Source organism: Armigeres subalbatus, chromosome 3, assembly GCF_024139115.2.
Source record: "Armigeres subalbatus isolate Guangzhou_Male chromosome 3, GZ_Asu_2, whole genome shotgun sequence".
NCBI lineage: Eukaryota > Metazoa > Arthropoda > Insecta > Diptera > Culicidae > Armigeres > Armigeres subalbatus.
The window spans coordinates 219326985-219348220 of record NC_085141.1 but is presented as its reverse complement, the minus strand read 5'-3'; the positions used below and the strand labels follow the sequence as shown (position 1 = coordinate 219348220).

General features: G+C 38.0%; 1 protein-coding gene across 1 annotated transcript in view; it reads right to left on the bottom strand.

The window, feature by feature from the left end:
- Positions 1 to 21236, bottom strand: part of LOC134219946 (E3 ubiquitin-protein ligase ariadne-1) — a 45592-nt gene that overhangs the window by 12325 nt on the left and 12031 nt on the right. Inside the window, exons 2-3 of the mRNA XM_062698850.1 lie at positions 13954 to 14109; positions 13831 to 13887 (exon numbers count right to left, since the gene is read on the bottom strand). Of these exons, the coding sequence (XP_062554834.1) occupies positions 13831 to 13887; positions 13954 to 14109 (213 nt within the window). The remainder of the gene's footprint in view (positions 1 to 13830; positions 13888 to 13953; positions 14110 to 21236) is intronic.

The following is a 21236-nucleotide window of genomic DNA, read 5'->3' as shown; positions in this document are numbered from 1 at the left end:
ACACCCTAAGGTTTTAATCAATATTAGGTGCTTTGAATTGAATATAATTATGATATTTAGCAATTACATGATACTATTACTCGTGTACTACCAGTTCTGTTTTGAATCGTACTGAAAATACGGCAATTTCAATCAAATAGGACGATTTTGTAATAGTTAATTTTTCTCTCTCGAGAGAGAAGGTAGCGGGGCAGATTGGACACCCCCATGGGGCAGTATGGACACCCTCATAAAATATGAAGAAAATTATCTTACTCGTGATTATATGCCATCGTAATCTATTTTATGGACAATCCAACCAAAATATTACCCAATTGTTCATCCTTCCTGTTTTTGTATGAGACACCTAAAATTGTGCTTGGATCATCAACATCCGAAAATCTATTTCCCTCGTCTTATGCAAGGTCATATATGGTCGTTTTATATTTTAATTCCATGGCGAACAGAAGAAGATTGGTTACGTAACGAAAAAATTTGCCACTTTCAGCCGGCCTCATACATGTATGTCGAACTTTTTGAATGAAACATATGATTTTTTTATCACACTTATTGCAAGACCCCTTCCCAATCGTCTCTCCTCTAAGCATGGCATAATATATGCATGCTCTTATCCACCCTACTGGCATCGCCAATCCTTCCAATGGATTTTACCGATCAACTTGCCAACGAGATTGTCATATCTATACAAAACACTACCTTTTTTGTTGCACTTTCAGCGACTTCTATGGTATATATGTCATGTACTGGAACTTTTATAGCGATTTATAATTCCGCACCATGATAACACGAAAATAACACGATATGAAAGCCCAGTTCGATGAGTTTGAGGTTATGTTTTTAATTTTTAGGGTGTCAGTTCTACCCCCATATAGAGTGTTCAGTTTGCCCCAACAGCTGAACATATTTAAAAACTGTTGGAAATTTTATAAAAATCAAGGAAACTTGTCACAAATACATGCCAGAGCACTGTAAATAACAGAATTTTGCTATGGGATGACTAATAATTGAGAAAACATCCTCTAGGGTAAAGTAAAGCTTATTTTATGAGAGGTGAAACTTATAATTTTTAATCATTTGGAAGACATTCTAACTTTTTTGTCAAATTTATGCGCTAAGAAGATAAACCAATGACTTCTACGCTATAAATTAGTTGTTTGTGAAAGGATTATAGAGTTCGCTGCATTGAAAATAGAAAAATGATTGAATTAACAAGAATATTGGGGGTGTCCAATCTGCCCCGGGTGTTCATAATGCCCCCTGGTCCCCTATAAGCTTATTCGACAATAATTTGTTGATTTTCAGTATGTAATCCATCTCTGATCCATAATTGAACTTCATTTTGTATATGTTGAGGAAGAATAGTTAAATTTTCTAATTATAAACATCCACATGTAGTTCAACATTATTATGTTATAGATTGGAGTAAGACCTGCCTTCGAATCACAAAATACCTTTGTTTTACTAGACTCATTATTCGCATAATGTAATTCAAGTTATGAAGAAACGAGGTAGTAAGAGCCGGAAAGTATAACTAAGTCAGAAACTGATTATACTATGTATAATCATTATTTTGGCTAAACAGGTCTAGGGGGATCATTTTAAGTCATAAAGGTTAAATAACAAAAGCGCTAAAAAAACGTATTTTTTAGGGTTTTTGCTCAATCCGTTCTCTAGTTGTTGTACTTTCGTGATCCATTTTCACCCCTTTTAACATGAAGCTTGTCACCTATAAAATGGGTCATTTTCAATTCTTATCATCACTGCACCATACACAATGAACTTCATATCACTATTATAAACATGTTTTCAAAATAATGAAATATAGATCGATATTTACATCTTTAGTAAATTTGTTACTAACATTCTCTACATATGGCTCATCCAAACCATTGAAGAAACAAAAAAAAATATATACAACTTTGTTCAACTATCGTTTATGAGTAATCCCTAAACAAACATTTTCAATTATGTTGTAATATCATTTGAAATTGTTTTAATGTTCGATTCCATCCCGACTTGCTGTGCCGTATTCACCCTCACAGGGTGTCGATCTTACCCGCACCCCACCCAGTTCGGCTTGAAAATGGACTGTTCGCGTTTTCATCAGAAATCAAATTCTTTCGAGTAATATTGTCGTCAGACCTCATGAACTGACGCATAAAGGGCCAAATTATGCTTGTATGAAATTTCTAGACCGAAAGATCAGTATCAGTGTCGAGTAATCATGGGACTAACAATATGAAAATGTTATGCTAAGGGAAATCGAAAAAATTTCCAATTCGAAAAATCAAGTAGAACGATTTTGAAATAGTTTAACACTACCTCGTGGTAACGGGGTAGATTGGACCCCCTTATAAAATATGAAGAAAATCATCAAACTCATAATTATATGCTATCGAAACCTATTTTATGGATCATCCAACAAAAACATTACTCTATTATTCATCGTCTTGTCATGCCAGCGCCCTTGGCGAAAACATGATTTGGTGCCCTTCTTTTAGAAATGAAAATGAAATTTCGAAAATTTAACAATCATAGACAATTTGAAATTCACCAATAGTAAGATTAAAAGGTTTAATGTTTTAGAGATACTTTAAATATCATACAATACTGCGAAGAGTACAAGAACATTGTTCCTGAAGTTCATGTGGATTGCAGAATGTTCTCATGCGATTTTTCAATTCGGTGATACTATTTTGATTATTGCATAATTCTGAAATTTTTTACAAATTATGTAAGGGATCGGGAACCAGACCAGAGCCGTGCTGGAAGGTCATTGATGATAAGGTGTTTTTTCAGGCCTAAAAATCCAACTCTGAAATGCGTCGATCAATGATTGGAATCGTTATCGGACCTATTTCGGTCAAAGAAAATTCAATTCTGGAGTGGGTCTGACGGGGGTTTGAAACCGCTTCCGGACCTAGCCGGGTTAACGAAGTTCTACTCTGGGATGAGATGGTCGAAGAAGGGCAGAGTTGCTATCGGATCTAGTCGAATCAGTGAAAACCATATTTTGGAGTGGGTTGGTTGATGACCGAGAATTGCAATTGAACGTATTTGGATCAAGTAAAATTTAACTTTGGAATGGGTCTGGACCCAATCTGGACAAATTAAATCAAACTCTAACGTGGTAACGAATCAAGAAACATTCAAATCTGGTATGGCTTGGTCGGGGTTTGAAGTAACTAATGTATCAATAACTGTATAGTGAGTAGATTGATTGGTGATCGAAATCGTCAACGGATAAAATTTAATTCTGGACTGTGTATGTCGGTGGATGGTTTGGATGCATTTCCCGTACATATTTGGGTCGATAAAATTCAGCTCTGCAGTGGGTTGGTCAATGGTCGAAATTGCCGTCCACTTCTGGATCAATCTACATTTGATTATAATATTACACATAAATATACACAAAAATCCATACCACTACTTCTGGATATTAAAACAAAAAGCATTCCTAAAATAGGTCAATCGGTTGATTATGGATGTAATCCTTTAAAGATATCCACCTAAAAAAAGCTGGGGAAATTCAAACCAATTAATTTGAGTGTAAATTATCCTCCCTGCTATTATAAACATTATGGTTCTGAAAATCCCACGGTGACCCTAATAATAGCTAAAATTAACACTAATCCGATTCACACCATGTTGCTATCAAAATTCGTGACATTCAAATAATGCGTTCAATATGATATTTATGGGGTTTTTCAACTGACCTCTAGTTACTGGTTTCGGATGTCTTTGAAAAATCGGAATAGCAGTCAAAGCTAAAACCAATCCATATAACATGTTGATTTCCACAACCAAGGATGCTATCGATAATTTAGTAATCTGCGTTGGTTCATTTAATAGTTTCTCAAAAACTCGTTACACAGGCTTAATTTCAAAATGTGTTGTGTGGCGATCTTCTAGTGCAAAGGTTTATCTACGACTCTGCTTAACATTTTGTTGTTGGATTTTCACTAATAACGGAGGTATAGCGCTAGTAGCAGTAACTTATACTAAATGATTGAATATTTTGTTATCACGTAGTATAAGTGTAGCAAGTAGCACTTTAACTGCTTCAATAGTGGAATTCGAACATCGACCTGTTAGACAGAGTTGTAGAAAAACCTTCGAACAAGAAATCCACCATACAACACATTTTGAAATTAATCCAGTGTAACGAGTTATTGACAAACTACTAAATGATCAAACGCAGATTACTAAATGACCGATAACATCCTTGTCCACAACAATAAGATAAAGAAACAATTAAAGCAATATTTTTACTTGCTTTAGACATAGGTATTTCTACCATTGTACCAGCTCATAGTCAGTAGAGTTAATCAATGGTCCTCAACCAAATATTTTTGTCTTTTTATATAGCGTTATCCTTGATTTCAGCGCTCCTAAAAACTGGAGTCATTGCCAGGGGCCAACCGCACGCTAAGGCGCTGCCTTTTATGTTTTTGTATGAGACACCTAAAATTGTGAATAGATTATCAACATCCGAAAATCAATTACTATGTCTGAAACTCGATTATTTATATGTACAACATGTGATAGATTTAGTTCGGAAAAGGTATTGGCTTTTCCGAACTAAATCTATCACATGTTGTACATATGCATAATCGAGTTTCAGACATAGTAATTAATTTCCACTCCGGGTGGCTTTATACCCGGCATATAGGCAATTAACTTTGAATGTATTGATCCGAAAATCTAATTCCCTTTTTTTGAGCGACGTCATTTATGTTTATGTGTTTATTTCTTGTCTTAGTAGGGGCTCGGAAAATAACATTCCAGCTCCTTCCACCACACACCAAATAATACCTAATTATTATTGTCTTTATTTAAGAGGTTTTCAGCCCTAGACTGGCTCAAGTCTTAAACACCGAATAAAATCTTATTCCAATTTAAGTCTATTGATTCGGATATGCCAAGTGATGTGTTCGATTCCCGGTGCCGGTCTAGGCAATTTTCGGATTGGAAACTGTCTCGACTTCCCTGGGCATAAAAGTATCATCGTGTTAGCCTCTTGATATACGAATGCAAAAATGGTAACCTGGCTTAGAAACGTCGCAGTTAATAACTGTGGAAGTGCTCAATGAACACTAAGCTGCGAGGCGGCTCTGTCCCAGTTTGGGGATGTAATGCCAATAAGAAGAAGAAGAAGATGCCAAGTGATATCCAGTAAAGCCATATCGGCTTTGTTTCATTGAACTAGTCTGGAACAAAAATTTTTTGTCCTGTCTCCAGCGCTCAATTGTTTGTGGCTTTTTTTTTATTGAGGAAGGAATTCACAATGTTACAGAACCATTCGGGTTCCCAATGAACTGTGCAGAATCCCGATTGGTTGCTTCTCCGCTTTCCGTAACGCGTTTAAAGTTTGTAGGGAAAAACGTAAATTTTCGCATTTTTCAGTGCATACTAAACCAAGTAGGTAAATCATTGCGTTAAAGCAGAGGTTTCCGAACTTTGTGGGTATGCGACCCACCTAGCAAAATCCTATATGGCTTGTGATTCATCAGGTAAAATTCGCATTGATATTTGGAAATAGGATAAAAATGAGTTTGTGTTAGATTGCGCAAATCATAATAAATTGCTTCATATCCCTTCATCGCCAAAATATTAGCATATTTTTATTGCCTTGGATTTGGATTGAATTTGGATTGGGTATGTATTGTGTTTATATGAGATTGATATATGATATTGTTGTTGGATTTGAATAAGATTTGGATTAGAATTGAGTCGGATTGTAGTGAACTTCATTATATTTCTGAGGTGGACACCAAGTTCAGCATTCATATTTTCATCTTTCTTAGGTAACAAAAGAAGAATATTCTGCCCCCATTCGCTTAAGCGTCCCATGTAAGTTTTCTTTGACTTGAGTAATATGCCGTTGAATTTTTCAAACTCGTTTTACATGGAGAAATACAATTTTTTTTAAATAAATTGATAAAAGCTGCAATCTTTCTGAAAGTTTGGCATAATATTCTATATCTGTATACATTGCTATGGAACTATCAAATGGACCATAATTATATTTATTTTTTGTGCAAAACTGTATCAAAATCTGGAATGTGACTGTTATGCGAATAAATAGCAAATGGGGCAACACAAATGGGTTTTGCTTTTTAAATTTCTGGAACAAAGCCAATTATTTTATTAGTTTTTCTTAAAGATGAGGGCATTTTAAGGGATTGTACGACATTTCGCGGTAAAACATACCGCGGTTAACCATTTCACGGTGTACCAGTTAGAAATCTACCACTTCGCGTTGAAATCATATCGCGGTATAACATTTCGCGGTTTATATTATTTGGCGGTATACCATTCCGCGGTTAGTACTATTTCGCGGTGAACTTTTTCGCGGTCAATACTAATTCGCAGGTTTAATTTTTACTAATGTTACAAGTAGCTCAATAATGTGTTATTTAGCTTTGTAAAGCCTCAAATTTACCTAATGTAATTACCTAAATGTAAAGCGAATAATCATTGAGTTTACTCCAGACTTGTATAAATTCAAATCCCAACAAAAAAAAAGATTTGGAAGCAAAACATATTTGCAAATGCGACTATGTAAAGAAGGCATAGCAACACACTTTGCCTTTTACCGGGCAAATGCGAACATTCAAAGAGGGCAAAACAACAGTCTTCACATTCTACCGGGCAAATGCAAACATTTAAAGAAAGCGAAACACAACATTTTGCTTTATACCGGGCAAATGCAAACATTCGAAGAAAGCAAAACAACACACTTTGCCTTATACCGGGCAAATGCAAATATTTAAAGAATACAAAACATCACAATTTGCCTTATACCGGGCAAATGCGAACATTTAAAAAAGACAGCACATTTAAGGAAGATACATTTTGCCTTATAAATAATTTTTAGTCATTACATCTTCTGAGTTCTACGTCTACCAAAATAAATAGACAGACAGCGAGCTTCATCATATAATATAGTGTATCTTGACGACAAAGTTCGCACATCTAATTATCATATTGACAATAATGTATATGTTTTTTAGGAAATAGCATTAAATAGTGCGTAAAAGAAAAGATTTTTCTCTTTTCTTTTACGCACTAAAGAGAAACGCATTGAAAGAAAGAGCCATATAAAAAAGAGGAAATTAAGAGTTGATAGAAACGAATGGCGAACTCTTAAAAATAATAGGATTTTTATTGCACAGTTCTGTTTTCTCATTGCGTCCGTCTCGTCGCAACCAGCTTAGCTGCCTCGGAGAGAACAAAGCAGAGAAAGGCACTGCTGCTGTACCGTCGACCAATAACAGCTGAATTGATGGATGCCCCCACCAAGGGTAATACACTAAATTAATAATTTTGTGTGTTACTTCTACGTGAAGTTAAACAATTTACAATGATATGGAAATGCTAATATCATCTCCCAAACTTAGACGTACATGTTCATCCATGTCACATCCTTCATGCCTGCCGTTTCCTAACGGAACTATCAATTCTATACTTTCGCCTCTAATTCTATCATGAACATGTACGTCTAAGTTTGGAAGATGATATTAGCATTTCCATATCATTGTAAATCGTTTAACTTCACGTAGAAGTAACACACACAAATATCATTATTTAGTAAAAAAAGACACACGTTGTGAACGACACCCGTCAAATAAATAAAGTTAAAAAAAATAAGCTAAGCTTGAATACCGCGAATCGAAGCACCGCAAAATGTTATACCTCCAAATTGTATAAACCGCGAAACAGATTATCGCCAAATGATATTTACATACCGCGAAATGGTACACCGCGAAATGTCAGACAACTATTTTAAGCTTATTTCTGGACGAAAATCAAAATTGTCAAAAATCGACATGGAACTCTTATGCGAATCGCAGCAGTATTGGCTTTGCAAAATGTATTATTTAATCAGACTAAGGCCGAAGTGGCCTGTGCGGTATATAAGAGTCTTCTCCATTCGGCTCGGTCTATGGCTACACGTCGCCAACCACGCAGTCTACGGAGGGTCCGCAAGTCATCTTCCACCTGATCGATCCACCTTGCCCGCTGCGCACCTCGCCTTCTTGTGCCCGTCGGATCGTTGTCGAGAACCATTTTCACCGGGTTACTGTCCGACATTCTGGCTACGTGCCCGACCCATCGCAGTCGTCCGATTTTCGCGGTGTGAACGATGGATGGTTCTCCCAACAGCTGATGCAATTCGTGGTTCATTCGCCTCCTCCACGTACCGTCCGCCATCTGCACCCCACCATAGATGGTACGCAGCACTTTCCTTTCGAAAACTCCAAGTGCGCGTTGGTCCTCCACGAGCATCGTCCAGGTCTCGTGTCCGTAGAGGACTACCGGTCTAATTAGCGTTTTGTAGATTGTCAGTTTGGTACGGCGGCGAACTCTATTCGATCGGAGCGTCTTGCGGAGTCAAAGTACGTACGATTTCCAGCCACTATGTGTCTCCGAATTTCTCTGCTGGTGTCATTTTCGGCAGTCACCAGTGAGCCCAAGTACACAAATTCTTCTACCACCTCGATTTCGTCACCACCGATGCAAACTCGCGGTGGGTGGCTCACATTGTCTTCTCTTGAACCTCTTCCTATCATGTACTTCGTCTTCGACGTGTTGATGACTAGTCCGATCCGCTTAGCTTCCCTCTTCAGTCTGATGTAGGCTTCCTCCATCTTCTCAAAGTTACGTGCCATAATATCTATGTCGTCGGCGAAACCAAATAGCTGGACGGACTTATTGAAAATTGTACCACTCGTGTTAATCCCTGCTCTTCGTATTACCCCTTCCAAAGCGATGTTGAATAGCAAACACGAAAGACCATCACCTTGCCGTAACCCTCTTCGGGTTTCGAAGGGACTCGAGAATGCCCCTGAAACTCGGCTTTGCAAAATGTATTATTTTCAATAAGTCTTCTGTCTCCGCCCCTCAAATTTTTGTGGCTTATTTTATTATTTGACGGAAAATTTAAAATTTGATTGGAAAAATGAATAAAATATTGAACTTTCCCAGAAAAGAAAGAAATCTGATAAGTTTTACAATTTTATCAATTTATCCATTTATTGTTTATTTATCGCCCACTTCTTTATTTTGGGCCAACATGACAAAAGAAGGAATTCATATTTGTTCTGGCCTAATAAAGAAATAAGGTAAAAAAATAAAAAGGCTGTTTATTGCTGTTATAAAAGACGGAATACACCGAATCACCGTCTTCGGCAAGAGGTCGCACAGACTGTACACTTAACATCTAGCATGAGACAACGGACATGATATTCCCGGGTAGAAGAGATTAGTTCATTAACAGTAAAACGTGTTATTGATAACAAAACATGATATGAACTTGTTTGAAATAAGAATAAAAATAACAAGCGAAAATAATAAAAAAAACCCGGATTAATCCACCTAACGGTGATGGCGCCTTTCTCGCGCAAAAAGGTAATAAATGTAGCCTTTACGCTTACACCTCGATGATGTACAAGAAAGGCAAAACAGTTACACCGTCTAATGTTATGATAGAAAATTTACACTACTAGACGACAGATGGCGCTGCCAAAAGTTTCTCGAATTTCCTATGTTCGAAGTTTGACTTTCGGACAATTTCATAGTACTATGAAACTGAACGAAGAGCATACTTACGCCTAAATGCGTGAAACACGAGCATCTTTATAGTGCGATGAAACTCTTAATGGGAAGCCACGGATAAAATATTCATAGATGCAAGGCATTTTTCATAACACATTATTGTTCTATGTGACTATGTCTCATCACTATTTTAATATTATATATTTTTTGCAATTTGCAATTATTATGAAATTCAATAGTGATCAACAGCGTTTTAGTCTCTGTCGGATGCAACTTGTTGCAAGAAAATCGGTTAAGAGTTTCTATGTGAAAATTTGGCTAATGTTTTTTATGGCATTTTGTGCACACACACACGCACACACATACACACACACACACACGGACAGACAGACATTTGTTCAGCTCATCGAGCTGAGTCGAATGGTATATATCACTATGGATCTCCGGGACTTCTATCAAAAGTTCGAATTTGGAGTGAAATGATAGCCTTTCGGTACAACTTAGTTGTACGAGAAAGGCAAAAATTGCTCCGAAATATCATAAAAATATCAGGTTTTGCTTTTAACAAGAACTTATCAATATCTTGAGCTATTCATTTGTTCTTGTTTATAGCAAAACCTGATTTTTTTTTATATTTCGGTGCAAATTTTTGTTATTTTTACTCTTATTTCAAACAAGTTAATATCATATTTTGTTATCAATATCACGGATTCTACCCGGTCCACAACACCCAGTGGACCAGTGGAGAACTTTTCGCTTTACGAAAAGTTTTTCCCTTACTGGGGCGGGAATTGAACCCACACTCCACAGCACATGCGTCTAGACGATTGACGTCGCCACGAAGCCCACATGTTATAATAATCATCCGATATTGTATGTTTGTCTTAGTGAAACATAACTTTAAAACTATTTCTAAAAATATCACTTTGGCAGTCTAAGTCAAAATCCGGCTACGTGTCATTAAATACGATTATCGTAGACCGAATTGGTTCGCTGAGGTCGTAGTCATGGTGACGCCGAGGCAAACGGAAGAAGGCACTAGAACGGAACGTATACGCAGGAAGGTTCTCTAGTCCTAGGATAGGATGTGACAATTGAATTACGACTGCCTTGTTGTTTCCTCAGTCGATTGCTTCGACGAGGTGGTGGCCAGTTACTTACTTATGGATCCTGTACACCTCCGGTGGTGCAAAGGGCCGACTTGAAAGATCTCCATCCTGAGCGATGCCCGGCTATCGCTTTAACCTGTTGCCAGGTTAGATTTCGGTCGACTTCTTTTATTTCTTTATTGAGGCTTCGCCGCCATGAGCCTCTGGGTCTGCCTCTGCTGCGATGTCACGCTGGGTTCCAGTCTAATGCTTGCTTACAGATTTCGTTTCCGCCCTACGTAGAGTGTGGCCGACCCAGCCCCACTTCCGATCCCGAATTTCTGTTGCTATCGGCCTCTGGTGACAACGACGATGGAGCTCGTTGTTTGAGATCCAGTTGTGAGGCCACCAGGCCCGAATTATATACCGCAGGCATCTGTTAATGAACACCTGCAGCCGTTGAGTGTTCTCCACTGATACACACCATGTTTCGCTAGCGTATAACAGCACAGATTTCACGTTAGAGTTGAAAATTCGTATTTTGGTGCGTTCACTTATCTGCCTGTTTTTCCAGATATTTCTTAAACTCGCAAAGGCAGCCCTTGCTTTCTTGATCCATGCGCCTATGTTGATCTTGGTACCGCCGTCTGACGCCATTTGGCTACCAAGATATTGGAAGCTTTCACCATTCTCCACTGGTTGCCCGGCTACTGTGAAACTGGAAGGAGTCACCGTGTTTACATCCAACGATTTGGTTTTGTTGACGTTTATGACTAAACCTGCCGAGGAGGAGCGTCGTTGAGCTTACTCTGCATATCAGAGCGCCGTTGCGCGAGTAGTGCAACGTCATCCGCCAATTCGAAGTCGTTTAGGTGCTCCATGGTTATAGGCTGCCATAACAGCCCGCGGTTTGGTTCACGGTCAATCGCATCTACCAGAATCTCATCGATTACGATGAGGAACAGTAACGGTGATAGAATACATCCTTGCCTCACACCAGCTACGACCCGGATAGGGTCGAACAGGACCCCATTGTGCAGCACTCTACACGAAAAGGCCTCGTACAGTGCTTCCGAACTTTTTTTTGGCAAAATCCGCCAAATAATATATGTAAAAAAATATATTTTCTCGTTCATTTCTTCCATTATTCGTAATAAAAGTTGTTACGTACTATCAGAAAAAAGTTTTTACATAGAATTAGTTTAGTTTTACAGTGAAATGGGTGAAAAGTTGGTTAATAATGCTCCAAATCGACTTTTTTAAACAAGCATAACCCTTGAGAATCATGCATACATCATTTGCAGTCTAACATAAATTCATTTCACCCAAAAAATCAAAAAAATAACTTTTGAATTTTGTCATAAATTTGAATTTAATTATCCAGCAACACGGCCAAGCTAACAACAAGCTGCCCTTTTGAAAATGTGATACCGCCGATCGAAGTAATCGATTGTCATTTTCACCCAATCAGCAACCGGTACGATTTTGACAGGAAATCGGTACGATTTTTAATGACTAATTGGCACATCCTATCCTAGCTCTAGTCATATGGAGAGCATATAGAAAACACATTTTGATTTCGACATCAAATTGAAATCATAATTTGTTTTCAAATATGAATCATCATTATTGATTACATATTTTGATCTCATTTTGCTGTTAATTTCCAAATTATATGATCTGATATCAAACTGTGTACCTATTTTGTTATCGGAACCAATATCAAAATTAGTTTTCGATTGGCTCTCATCGATAGCAGGAATAGTTTTCGATTTGATTTTCTGCTATACGTTTTGTTATTTGACCCGTTAAAACGACCAAAAAGATATCAAATTAAGTAGTAATAATCGGCGATTTCACAACATCAAAACAAGTTATCGATTTGCTCTCAATCTTTGCTCGGGAAGGGGGCCAGGGGCCAAGTCACCGATGTGAATTTAGAATTCACGTGGTTTATGATACACTACCCGAGCAAAGCTTGAAAGCAAAACAATAATTTGTTTTGATGTTGTAAAATCGCCAAATATGATTAATTAATTTGATATCTTTTTGGTCGTTTTCACGGTGAAATTAACAAAAGGTATAGCAGAAAATTCTTACTGTGACATCAAATCGAAAACTATTCCTGCTATCGATGAAAGCAAATCGGAAACTAAATTTGATATTGGTTCCGATAACAAAATAAGTACACAGTTTGATGTCAGATCATACAATTTAGAAATCTACAACAAAATGAGATCAAAATATGTAATCAATCATGATGATTCATATTTGTTTTCAAAATGTTTATCGATTCTAAAGAAAACATATATTTTTGTTACTTCTCAAATCTGGTCTAATTGTTTCTGATTGATGAAGAAAATATTAAATTGATTAACCGTAGCAGTATGACTCATTGTCCTAATTATCATTAAATTTTATAAATACGAATTATAGAAACCCGTTGATATTGATTTAGTCTTATCTAAAAATGTTCTGATAGCTAGACCATAAATAAATATATGAATAATGCACGCGCCGCAATGGCTACACGTCCAACAGCTACGTAAACATTAGCGCGATATTATTCACTACATGTATGTATGAACAACAGTCTGCAGCCGATTGACCTTGACTCGAAATGTTGGCATTGTAGTAGTAGCGGATTGTGTTAAAATAATAATCGGAGATACGAAATGAAAGCATGAATTATCTCCGATTATTATTTTAACACAATCCGCTACTACTACAGGCATCTGTTTTGTTTACCATCAAAGTTCGTTGTAACGATTTCTATTGTCAATAAACTCATCTGCATTTTCATTTTCTGGATCAATCAAGGAATCCGAAATCAGATTGCAACACAATATCGGATAACCGTTGAAGCAAAACGAGTCAAATCAAAATGATAAGTTTGTTCAGTTGGTTAACTCGCCACATTTAGACCATTTTCCGAGCATGCAGTTGAATTATTTTGAGAATTGAATGAAGGTGCAGAGATTTATTGTAATCCATTTTAACCTCGATCGTGTGCATCTCCTGCTCTGATCGAAGGACGACGGCGATATCTACAATTGTATATGCAGCACAAAAACACTTTGTGCCAAAAATAGACATAGACAGCATTGGCAAACAGAGAACAACATAAAACGCGAGGCTTAGATTTGTCCACAGGAAAGGAAATAAAGATACGTATACTTACGCTGGGAGGAAACGATGAATAGCAAATTTCGCAATCCTCTGTTCCAGATCTTTTGATCTAAAAGTGAGAAATTGGGTCAGTATTCCTTATGTGCAAAGCAACACGACTCATGAGCAAACTTACCTTTGGCTTGTTTACTGTGCTGGGCTTCCGGAACGGATTGATTACGTGGGCATCTTTAAACAATTTTTCCTGGTCTCCGTCATAAAATCGTTCCATCAGTTTTTCCTTGTCCCATTTGAAATGATTCAACAATATTCGGGTAGTTGTGGCAGGAATCTATAAAAGAGATAATATGATATGATATATATAGTTACTTTTAATGATATTGGAATAGATTATATTTTTAGGTCGCGCGCAATACGGGAAGACATTCAGCTTACCGAGTAGGCTGTCACACGTGCCTATCTGTTCCCATTAGTTTGTATTGTATACACAGGGAGTTAAGTTAGAATTTATTAAAATACTAATTCTTCCGTAGATATAAAACCATTTTTGCCTTTCTCGTATACTGCCGTGAATCGCATATCTGTCCCATCTTTGCTGGGTTTCCTATGCATATGGGACAGATATGCGATTCACGGCAGTATACCAGGTGTTACTAAAAGTCTATATATTCACTCCAAAGACGATTTTGTGATAGAAGCTCAGAAGACACAGCTCGACGAATTGAAATGATGTCTGTCCGTGTGTGAGGGTATGTATGTGGGCAAAATAAAACTCATTCATGTTACTTACAACTTACAAACTTACAACAAGTTTCATTCAATGGGAATTCGTTTTCCATCGTGTCCTATTAAAAATAGGCCAGATCGGACTATGGTATCAAAAGTTATCACAAAAATACGAAAAAAACGATCCATAAAAACAAGTGCACTCATTCAATATTTTTTTGTATATCTACTAATGCAAGAGAAAGGCACAAACACCGCTAGATGGATCAATCAGGGTTTTTGCCTTTCGCGTATTATACTAAGTATACGTAAAGACTATAGGATCACTCCAAAACAGAACTTTTTATAGAAGGCTCGGAGACCCATGTCTGTATGTGTGTATGTATGTATGTATGTGTGTATGTGTACAAATGTGAGACACCCTTTTTGTATTTAGCCTTATCCAATTTGTTTCAGGGTGGCCACTAAAATTCGATTTTCAAATTTCCGGTTTTTCCCGCATTTCCCGATAAATTTTATCAAATTTTCCCGGTTTTTATTTACCATGCAAAAAAATTAAGATAAAAGTTTTTGGACCTTAACTAGGTGTTTTATTTTCTGACCAAACCGGAGTTCAGTTTTATATCGAAGCAACTGATAATTTGTAACGAGCTTTTGAAATAGATACATTAAGGGCCGATGTCCAGTGCACGCCGCGTCCACGCAAGGTAACCAGCATCGAAACGCATACGTGTGCACGACTACGCCGTATCTTGCGTGGACGCGGCGTGCACGCAGCTTGAAAAAAAAAACGCTTGGTGGGCATCGGCCTCAAATTACCAACAACGCGTTATGCGAAATGCTTCAATCAACAGACACACTGAATGTTCAGTGATGAGCTTGACCCCTCAGACTACATTCCTGGACGACCTGGACGACTTCTCGATGCTCTCTGTTCCACTGTCCAGAAGAGTGTTCTATTCTCTCGACCTTCGCACCATCGTAGCGAATATGAAGGAAGAAACGAGAGATTACCAATCATCGTAGTAGTCAACGGTCATCGATGGTCATCACTGGAGATATGAGGGAGACCTCCTCTCCGACGCTCTGCTAGGCGAGCGATAAAAGGGCAATTTTTTATTCCGTCAGATTGGATATTTATATAGAACTAGCTTTATGTACCCGGCCTTGCTCGGAATTGCCAGTTTGGTTTTCAGTTTTTTTCACAATCAGAAAAAGATAAAACCAATTGGTCAACAGGGTAATTGTGTTAACTTATTGATACTTCAAGATTTGATTGAAATAAGGCTTTTGGAAACATTGACTGATCTTGAAGAAGGGATCGTTGTTTTGAATAGCCTTATTCCGGGCAAACGTCAATTTCTAAAGAAGGAAAAACATCCACCGATGCTTTATTCATTCATTGGTTATATTTTTAAATAAGGGATCACACCCACCATTGCCTTATTCCGAAATGCCTAATTTTAAAGAAGCAATCACATCCACCATCCAGAAGGAAAAACATTAATCATTGCTTTTCAATGGGCAAACCATGATTCCGATGAAGGGTAACAATAATCTTTGTTTTATACCCAGCAAATGCATGCTTTCTATGAAATTTTTTTCTGATGCTGTTCATAATTCATGTCGAATGACCTTAGGCCAAATAGTGTTATGTTAATGGACTGCTTCATTCAGGGATATGTCATTTTCAGGGAAATGTCATATTCTGGGATATGTGTATCGGTAAGAATCACTTTTGGAAAATATCATTTTCGTCATTTTTGGAGGAATGTTATTACTGGGAAAATGTTATTGTCAAGGATTTGCTTTTTTTGAGGAATTCGGGAAATTTGTTTTCGGAGCATTGTACAATGTCAAAAAACCTCGAATGAACAAAATAAAAGGGATTTTAATTTAAGTCGTTTTCTAAACAAAGTCCAAAGTCCCTCCCAGCCTCTCTATAATAGTTTCCTTTGGGTAGAAAATACGTGTTTACAAATTTGGTTTAAATTGACCCATCAATAAAAAGATATACTAAACTGTTCGTTTATTAAATATCCTCTCTCTCATTCAGCTATGACACTCCTACCCAGTCTGATATAGTCTTCCTTAAACAGAGAATACGGGTTCCAAATTTGGTGGACATCGGTAAATGGGTTCTGAATTGATCGATAACTAAACAATACCCCTCTCTCACACCCTCCCCCTTTTCAACTGACCTACCCACATTCACTAAAATTGTTTCCTTAGGACAGACAATATTTGATACGGTTCAAATCAATGATTGGGTTCAAGACTTACATTGAGTTGATCGATTGCTGAACAATACTCCTCCTCCCATACCCTCCCCTTTTCAAAGAGCATCCCTAACCTAACTATCGTCGTCTCCTTAATATCAAGAATGTGTGTTCCAAACTTGGTTGAAAACGGCCAAGGGGTTCAAAAGCTACACTGAATTGATCAATAACTATGCAATACCCCTCCCTCTTGTCCAAAGAGTATGCTTAACTACTCTATAGTCGTCCCCTAAAGATAAAGAAAGTGTGTTCCAAATTTGGTTGAAATCGGCCAAGGGGTTCAGGAGGTATACTGAGTTGATCGATAACTAAGAAATATCCCTCTCCCTTTTTCCAAAAAGCATCCCCAACCCCCAATCATCGTCTCCTTAAGATAAAGAATGTGGGTTCCAAATTTGGTTGAAATCGGCCAAGGGGTTTGAAAGGTACACTGAGTCGATCAATAACTAAGCAATACCCCTCCCCCCACACTCTCCCACTTTTCCTAAAAACATACCTAACCCCCCTATCGCCGCCTCCTTAAGATAAAGAACGTGTGTTTCAAATTTGGTTGAAATCGGCCAAGGGGTTTAAAAGGTACACTGAGTTGATCAATAACTAAGCAATACCCTCTCCCCACACCCTCCCCCTTTTACCAAAATACATCTCTAACCCCCCTATCATCGTCTTCTTAAGATAAAGAATGTGTGTTCCAAATTTGGTTGAAATCGATCAAGGGATTCAAAAGGTACACTGAGTTGATCAATAACTAAGCAATACCCCTCCCCCCACACCCTCCCCATTTTTCCAAAAAGCATCCCTAACCTAACCCTCCTATCATCGTCTCTTTAAGATGAAGAATGTGTGTTCCAAAATAGGTTGAAATCGGCCAATGGGTTCCAAAGGGACACTGAGTTGATCGATAACTAAGCAATACCCCTCCCCCCATACCCTCCCCCTTTTCCAAAGAGCATCCTCAACCCCCTATCGTTGTCTCCTTAAGATAAAGAATGTGTGTTCCAAATTTGGTTGAAATCGGTCAATGGGTTCAGAAGTTATGCTGGAACATACATACAAACATACAAACATTGAGTTTTATATATATAGATGGAAATAAATGATATCCAACGCGAATTATAAGATCAGTCCATTAGCATTAGGCATTGCATTAGCATTGAGCATTTCGCACAAATTCGTAGGTGGTACAAGCCAAGACTATTGTATGAGAGTAGCGTCACTTTCATCCGTTACCACAGATATTGATTTGGGACTAATCAATATCTCTTAGATGGAAGCAATGCACTCTCCAATAGTCGAGATCTGTCCTGGCCACGTCCTTGCGAATGCTGAGGAAGGGGAAGGTTGATTTGTTGGACTCCTACTTAAGAAAGATGCAGAGAACTCTACGACCTCTCATAGGTGTCACGGGAGGTTTTGGAATTGTGTGGAAGGTTATAACAGTAGGAATCGTTTTGGTAGAACGTGAAACACGGAAAGAACTAAGATAGAAATACAAAGTATGAAAGGGACGAGCCTGGAATTGAACCCACGACCTCCTGCTTACGAGGCAGAAGCGGTAGCCACTAGACCACCGAGCTCGTCGCGAATTATAAGACCAGTTAGTACATAAAATGCCAATATTTCCCAAAGTGCTATTTTCTCAAATTTCGGAATGCCAGTCTGATCTAGGAAATCCCCGAGTGAAGAATTATGTCGATTTTTTAGGGAAAAATTCAAGACAAAATTTTCAAAACGGCTTATCTCCCTTTGTAAACAAAGATTCAAACGACGATTTGACGAATCTGATAGCTCTCCCACGCAAACTATCACCATCAATAGGTAGCTGAAGGTTTCCGCTACCCGTTGATGATGTTGCTTTGCGTGGGAGAGCTATCAGATTCGTCAAATCGTCGTTTGAATCTTTGTTTACAAAAGCAAATAAGTCGTATTGAAAATTTTGTCTTGAATTATTCGTGTTAGTCACGTGATATACACATTTAGATTAGATACCTCGAAGTTTAAAAAAACGCTGAGTGGAGCTGTGGTGCGCAAGGCCAAGTATCAGATATCCCTTGTCTCTTTCCGGATAATCTATATCTTCGCATTTTGTGCTCTTCTTGTTTTATTCCATTTTGAAATATGTTTCTTGCCAAAACAGTTGCTACGTTCAATTTGGGTTGACAAGCCAGGTTTATTTCTACCCATTTAGCGCGCACAATAAGGAACAGAAAGTAAACTTTGTGCCATATTCTGCGCAACATAAATTGCTTTCTATAATGCAACGTACACACCTATAATGCAACATCGACATAGGCGCACGGATCAAGAAAGCAAGGGCTGCCTTTGCGAGTTTAAGAAATATCTGGAAAAACAGGCAGATAAGTGAACGCACCAAAATACGAATTTTCAACTCTAACGTGAAATCTTTGCTGTTATACGCTAGCGAAACATGGTGTGTATCAGTAGAGAACACTCAACGGCTGCAGGTGTTCATTAACAGATGCCTGCGGTATATAATTCGGGCCTGGTGGCCTCACAACTGGATCTCAAACAGCGAGCTCCATCGTCGTTGTCACCAGAGGCCGATAGCAACAGAAATTCGGGATCGGAAGTGGGGCTGGGTCGGCCACACTCTACGTAGGGGCGGAAAAGAAATCTGTAAACAAGCATTGGACTGGAATCCAGCGGGACATTGCAGCAGAGGCAGACCCAGAGGCTCATGGCGGCGAAGCCTCAATAAAGAAATAAAAGAAGTCGATCGAAATCTAACCTGGCAACAGGCTAAAGCGATAGCCGGGCAACGCTCAGGATGGAGATCTTTCAAGTCGGCCCTTTGCACCACCGGAGGTGTACAGGATCCATAAGTAAAGTAAGTAATTAATTAATATGAAAAAGAAATCTCGCTCTGGTACTTCCCAGAGGGGTATTTCTCAAGCATTTTATTTAGTTCACTTTAACAAAAGTGAACTAAATAATATGAAAAGTTTGGAAAAAGCCTACATTATGTCCCATGTCCCATGTCCGCAGGCCTGGTTAAACATATTACAAACGCTCAAAATCCGCAATCATTTGCCGAACAAATTTTGCTCGTACCACCGGGTAGCGAACAGTTCGTCAAATTCTAATTTTTCAAACATGCATTGCTGGCATCATTTCATTTCTGAAAATTTACCGACGATGAATGATTTTCATAACCATTCTTCAACGGAAAATATGGTTCGTTCTGACGACTTAGATAGCATGTCTGCTTCCGACTTTGATTTTCTAAATGAACAATTGCATCACATGATTGATGCAATGTTCAAAGCAATTCTCATTTTTTAGGAATTCTTCCGGAAATTGATCTTTTCCTCAAATATTTTTATTCGCTCAATCGATTCTATATTTTATTTTATTTTTTTTACGCCTTCAAGTATTTTCAAAATTTAAAACAAAAAATCGAAAAATTGCTGTTTTTCAAGATTTGCCCGATTTTAAACGAACACCGGCAGAATTTTCCAGGCTTCCTGCTCGGAAAATGACGCCTCCAGAGAGCAATTATTGGATACCCTTGTGGCCCGAGGTAAACAACCCTTCAGGGAAGTTCGCGGTGTTTTGGGAGATCGTGATGTTGTCTATATGCAGGCCATTTATAGTTTTCTTTGTGCTTCTGACATCAAAATCTAACATTTTGTTTTTTTTTTCTTTCTTTTAAGTTTTTTTTTTGTCTGTCTCTGCCTTTTTGTTCCGTAGAGCTCCATAGCTCTTGCCATCCGGAAGATGCTCCCAGTCGAACCATTCCTCGAGCACGACGACACGCCACATCGTCACTGACGCCAAATGCCCGGATGAGAAGCTGAAATTTCCTGATCCCAAATCCTAAGCCCCGTCCATCCTTAAACATTGTAAACTAACCTCGAGTCACCACGAGTACGCTGGCTTCTACCCCCTCTTATTAACCGTATAATAAAATGATATTGATTGTATATATTACAAAGAACAATGGCTCCGTAAAGTGTTATACACGCCTGAGCCTACCAAATAAACGAAATTGGAAAAAAAAAATTTCCAGGCCGGTCCACACGTGCAGCACTTTTTCGGTTTTTGTTTTCGATTTTTAAATAGTTAGCCATTTTTGATGGGAAAGGTTAATTCCCTCAGAAATTCTGTCAAATACGCCTTCAAGAGTTCCTTCTGAAATGCTTTCAGGAATTCCTTCCAAAGCTCCTTTAGAAATTTCTTCGGAAATCCTTTTAGGAAGTGTTTTGGAAATTTCTTGAGAAATTCCATCGGCAATTCTACTAGGATTGCGTTCACAATATTTTCTAATATTTACTTCTGGAATTCCTTTACAAATTATTTTAGGAATCTCTTCGAAAATTATTTCAGATGAAATTGTTAAAGGAAATTGTTAATGAATTTTCAAGAGGTTTTTAAAGTAATTTTGTAATGAATTTTTTTTTTTTTTTTTTTGTGGTGGTTACAATGGCAGCTG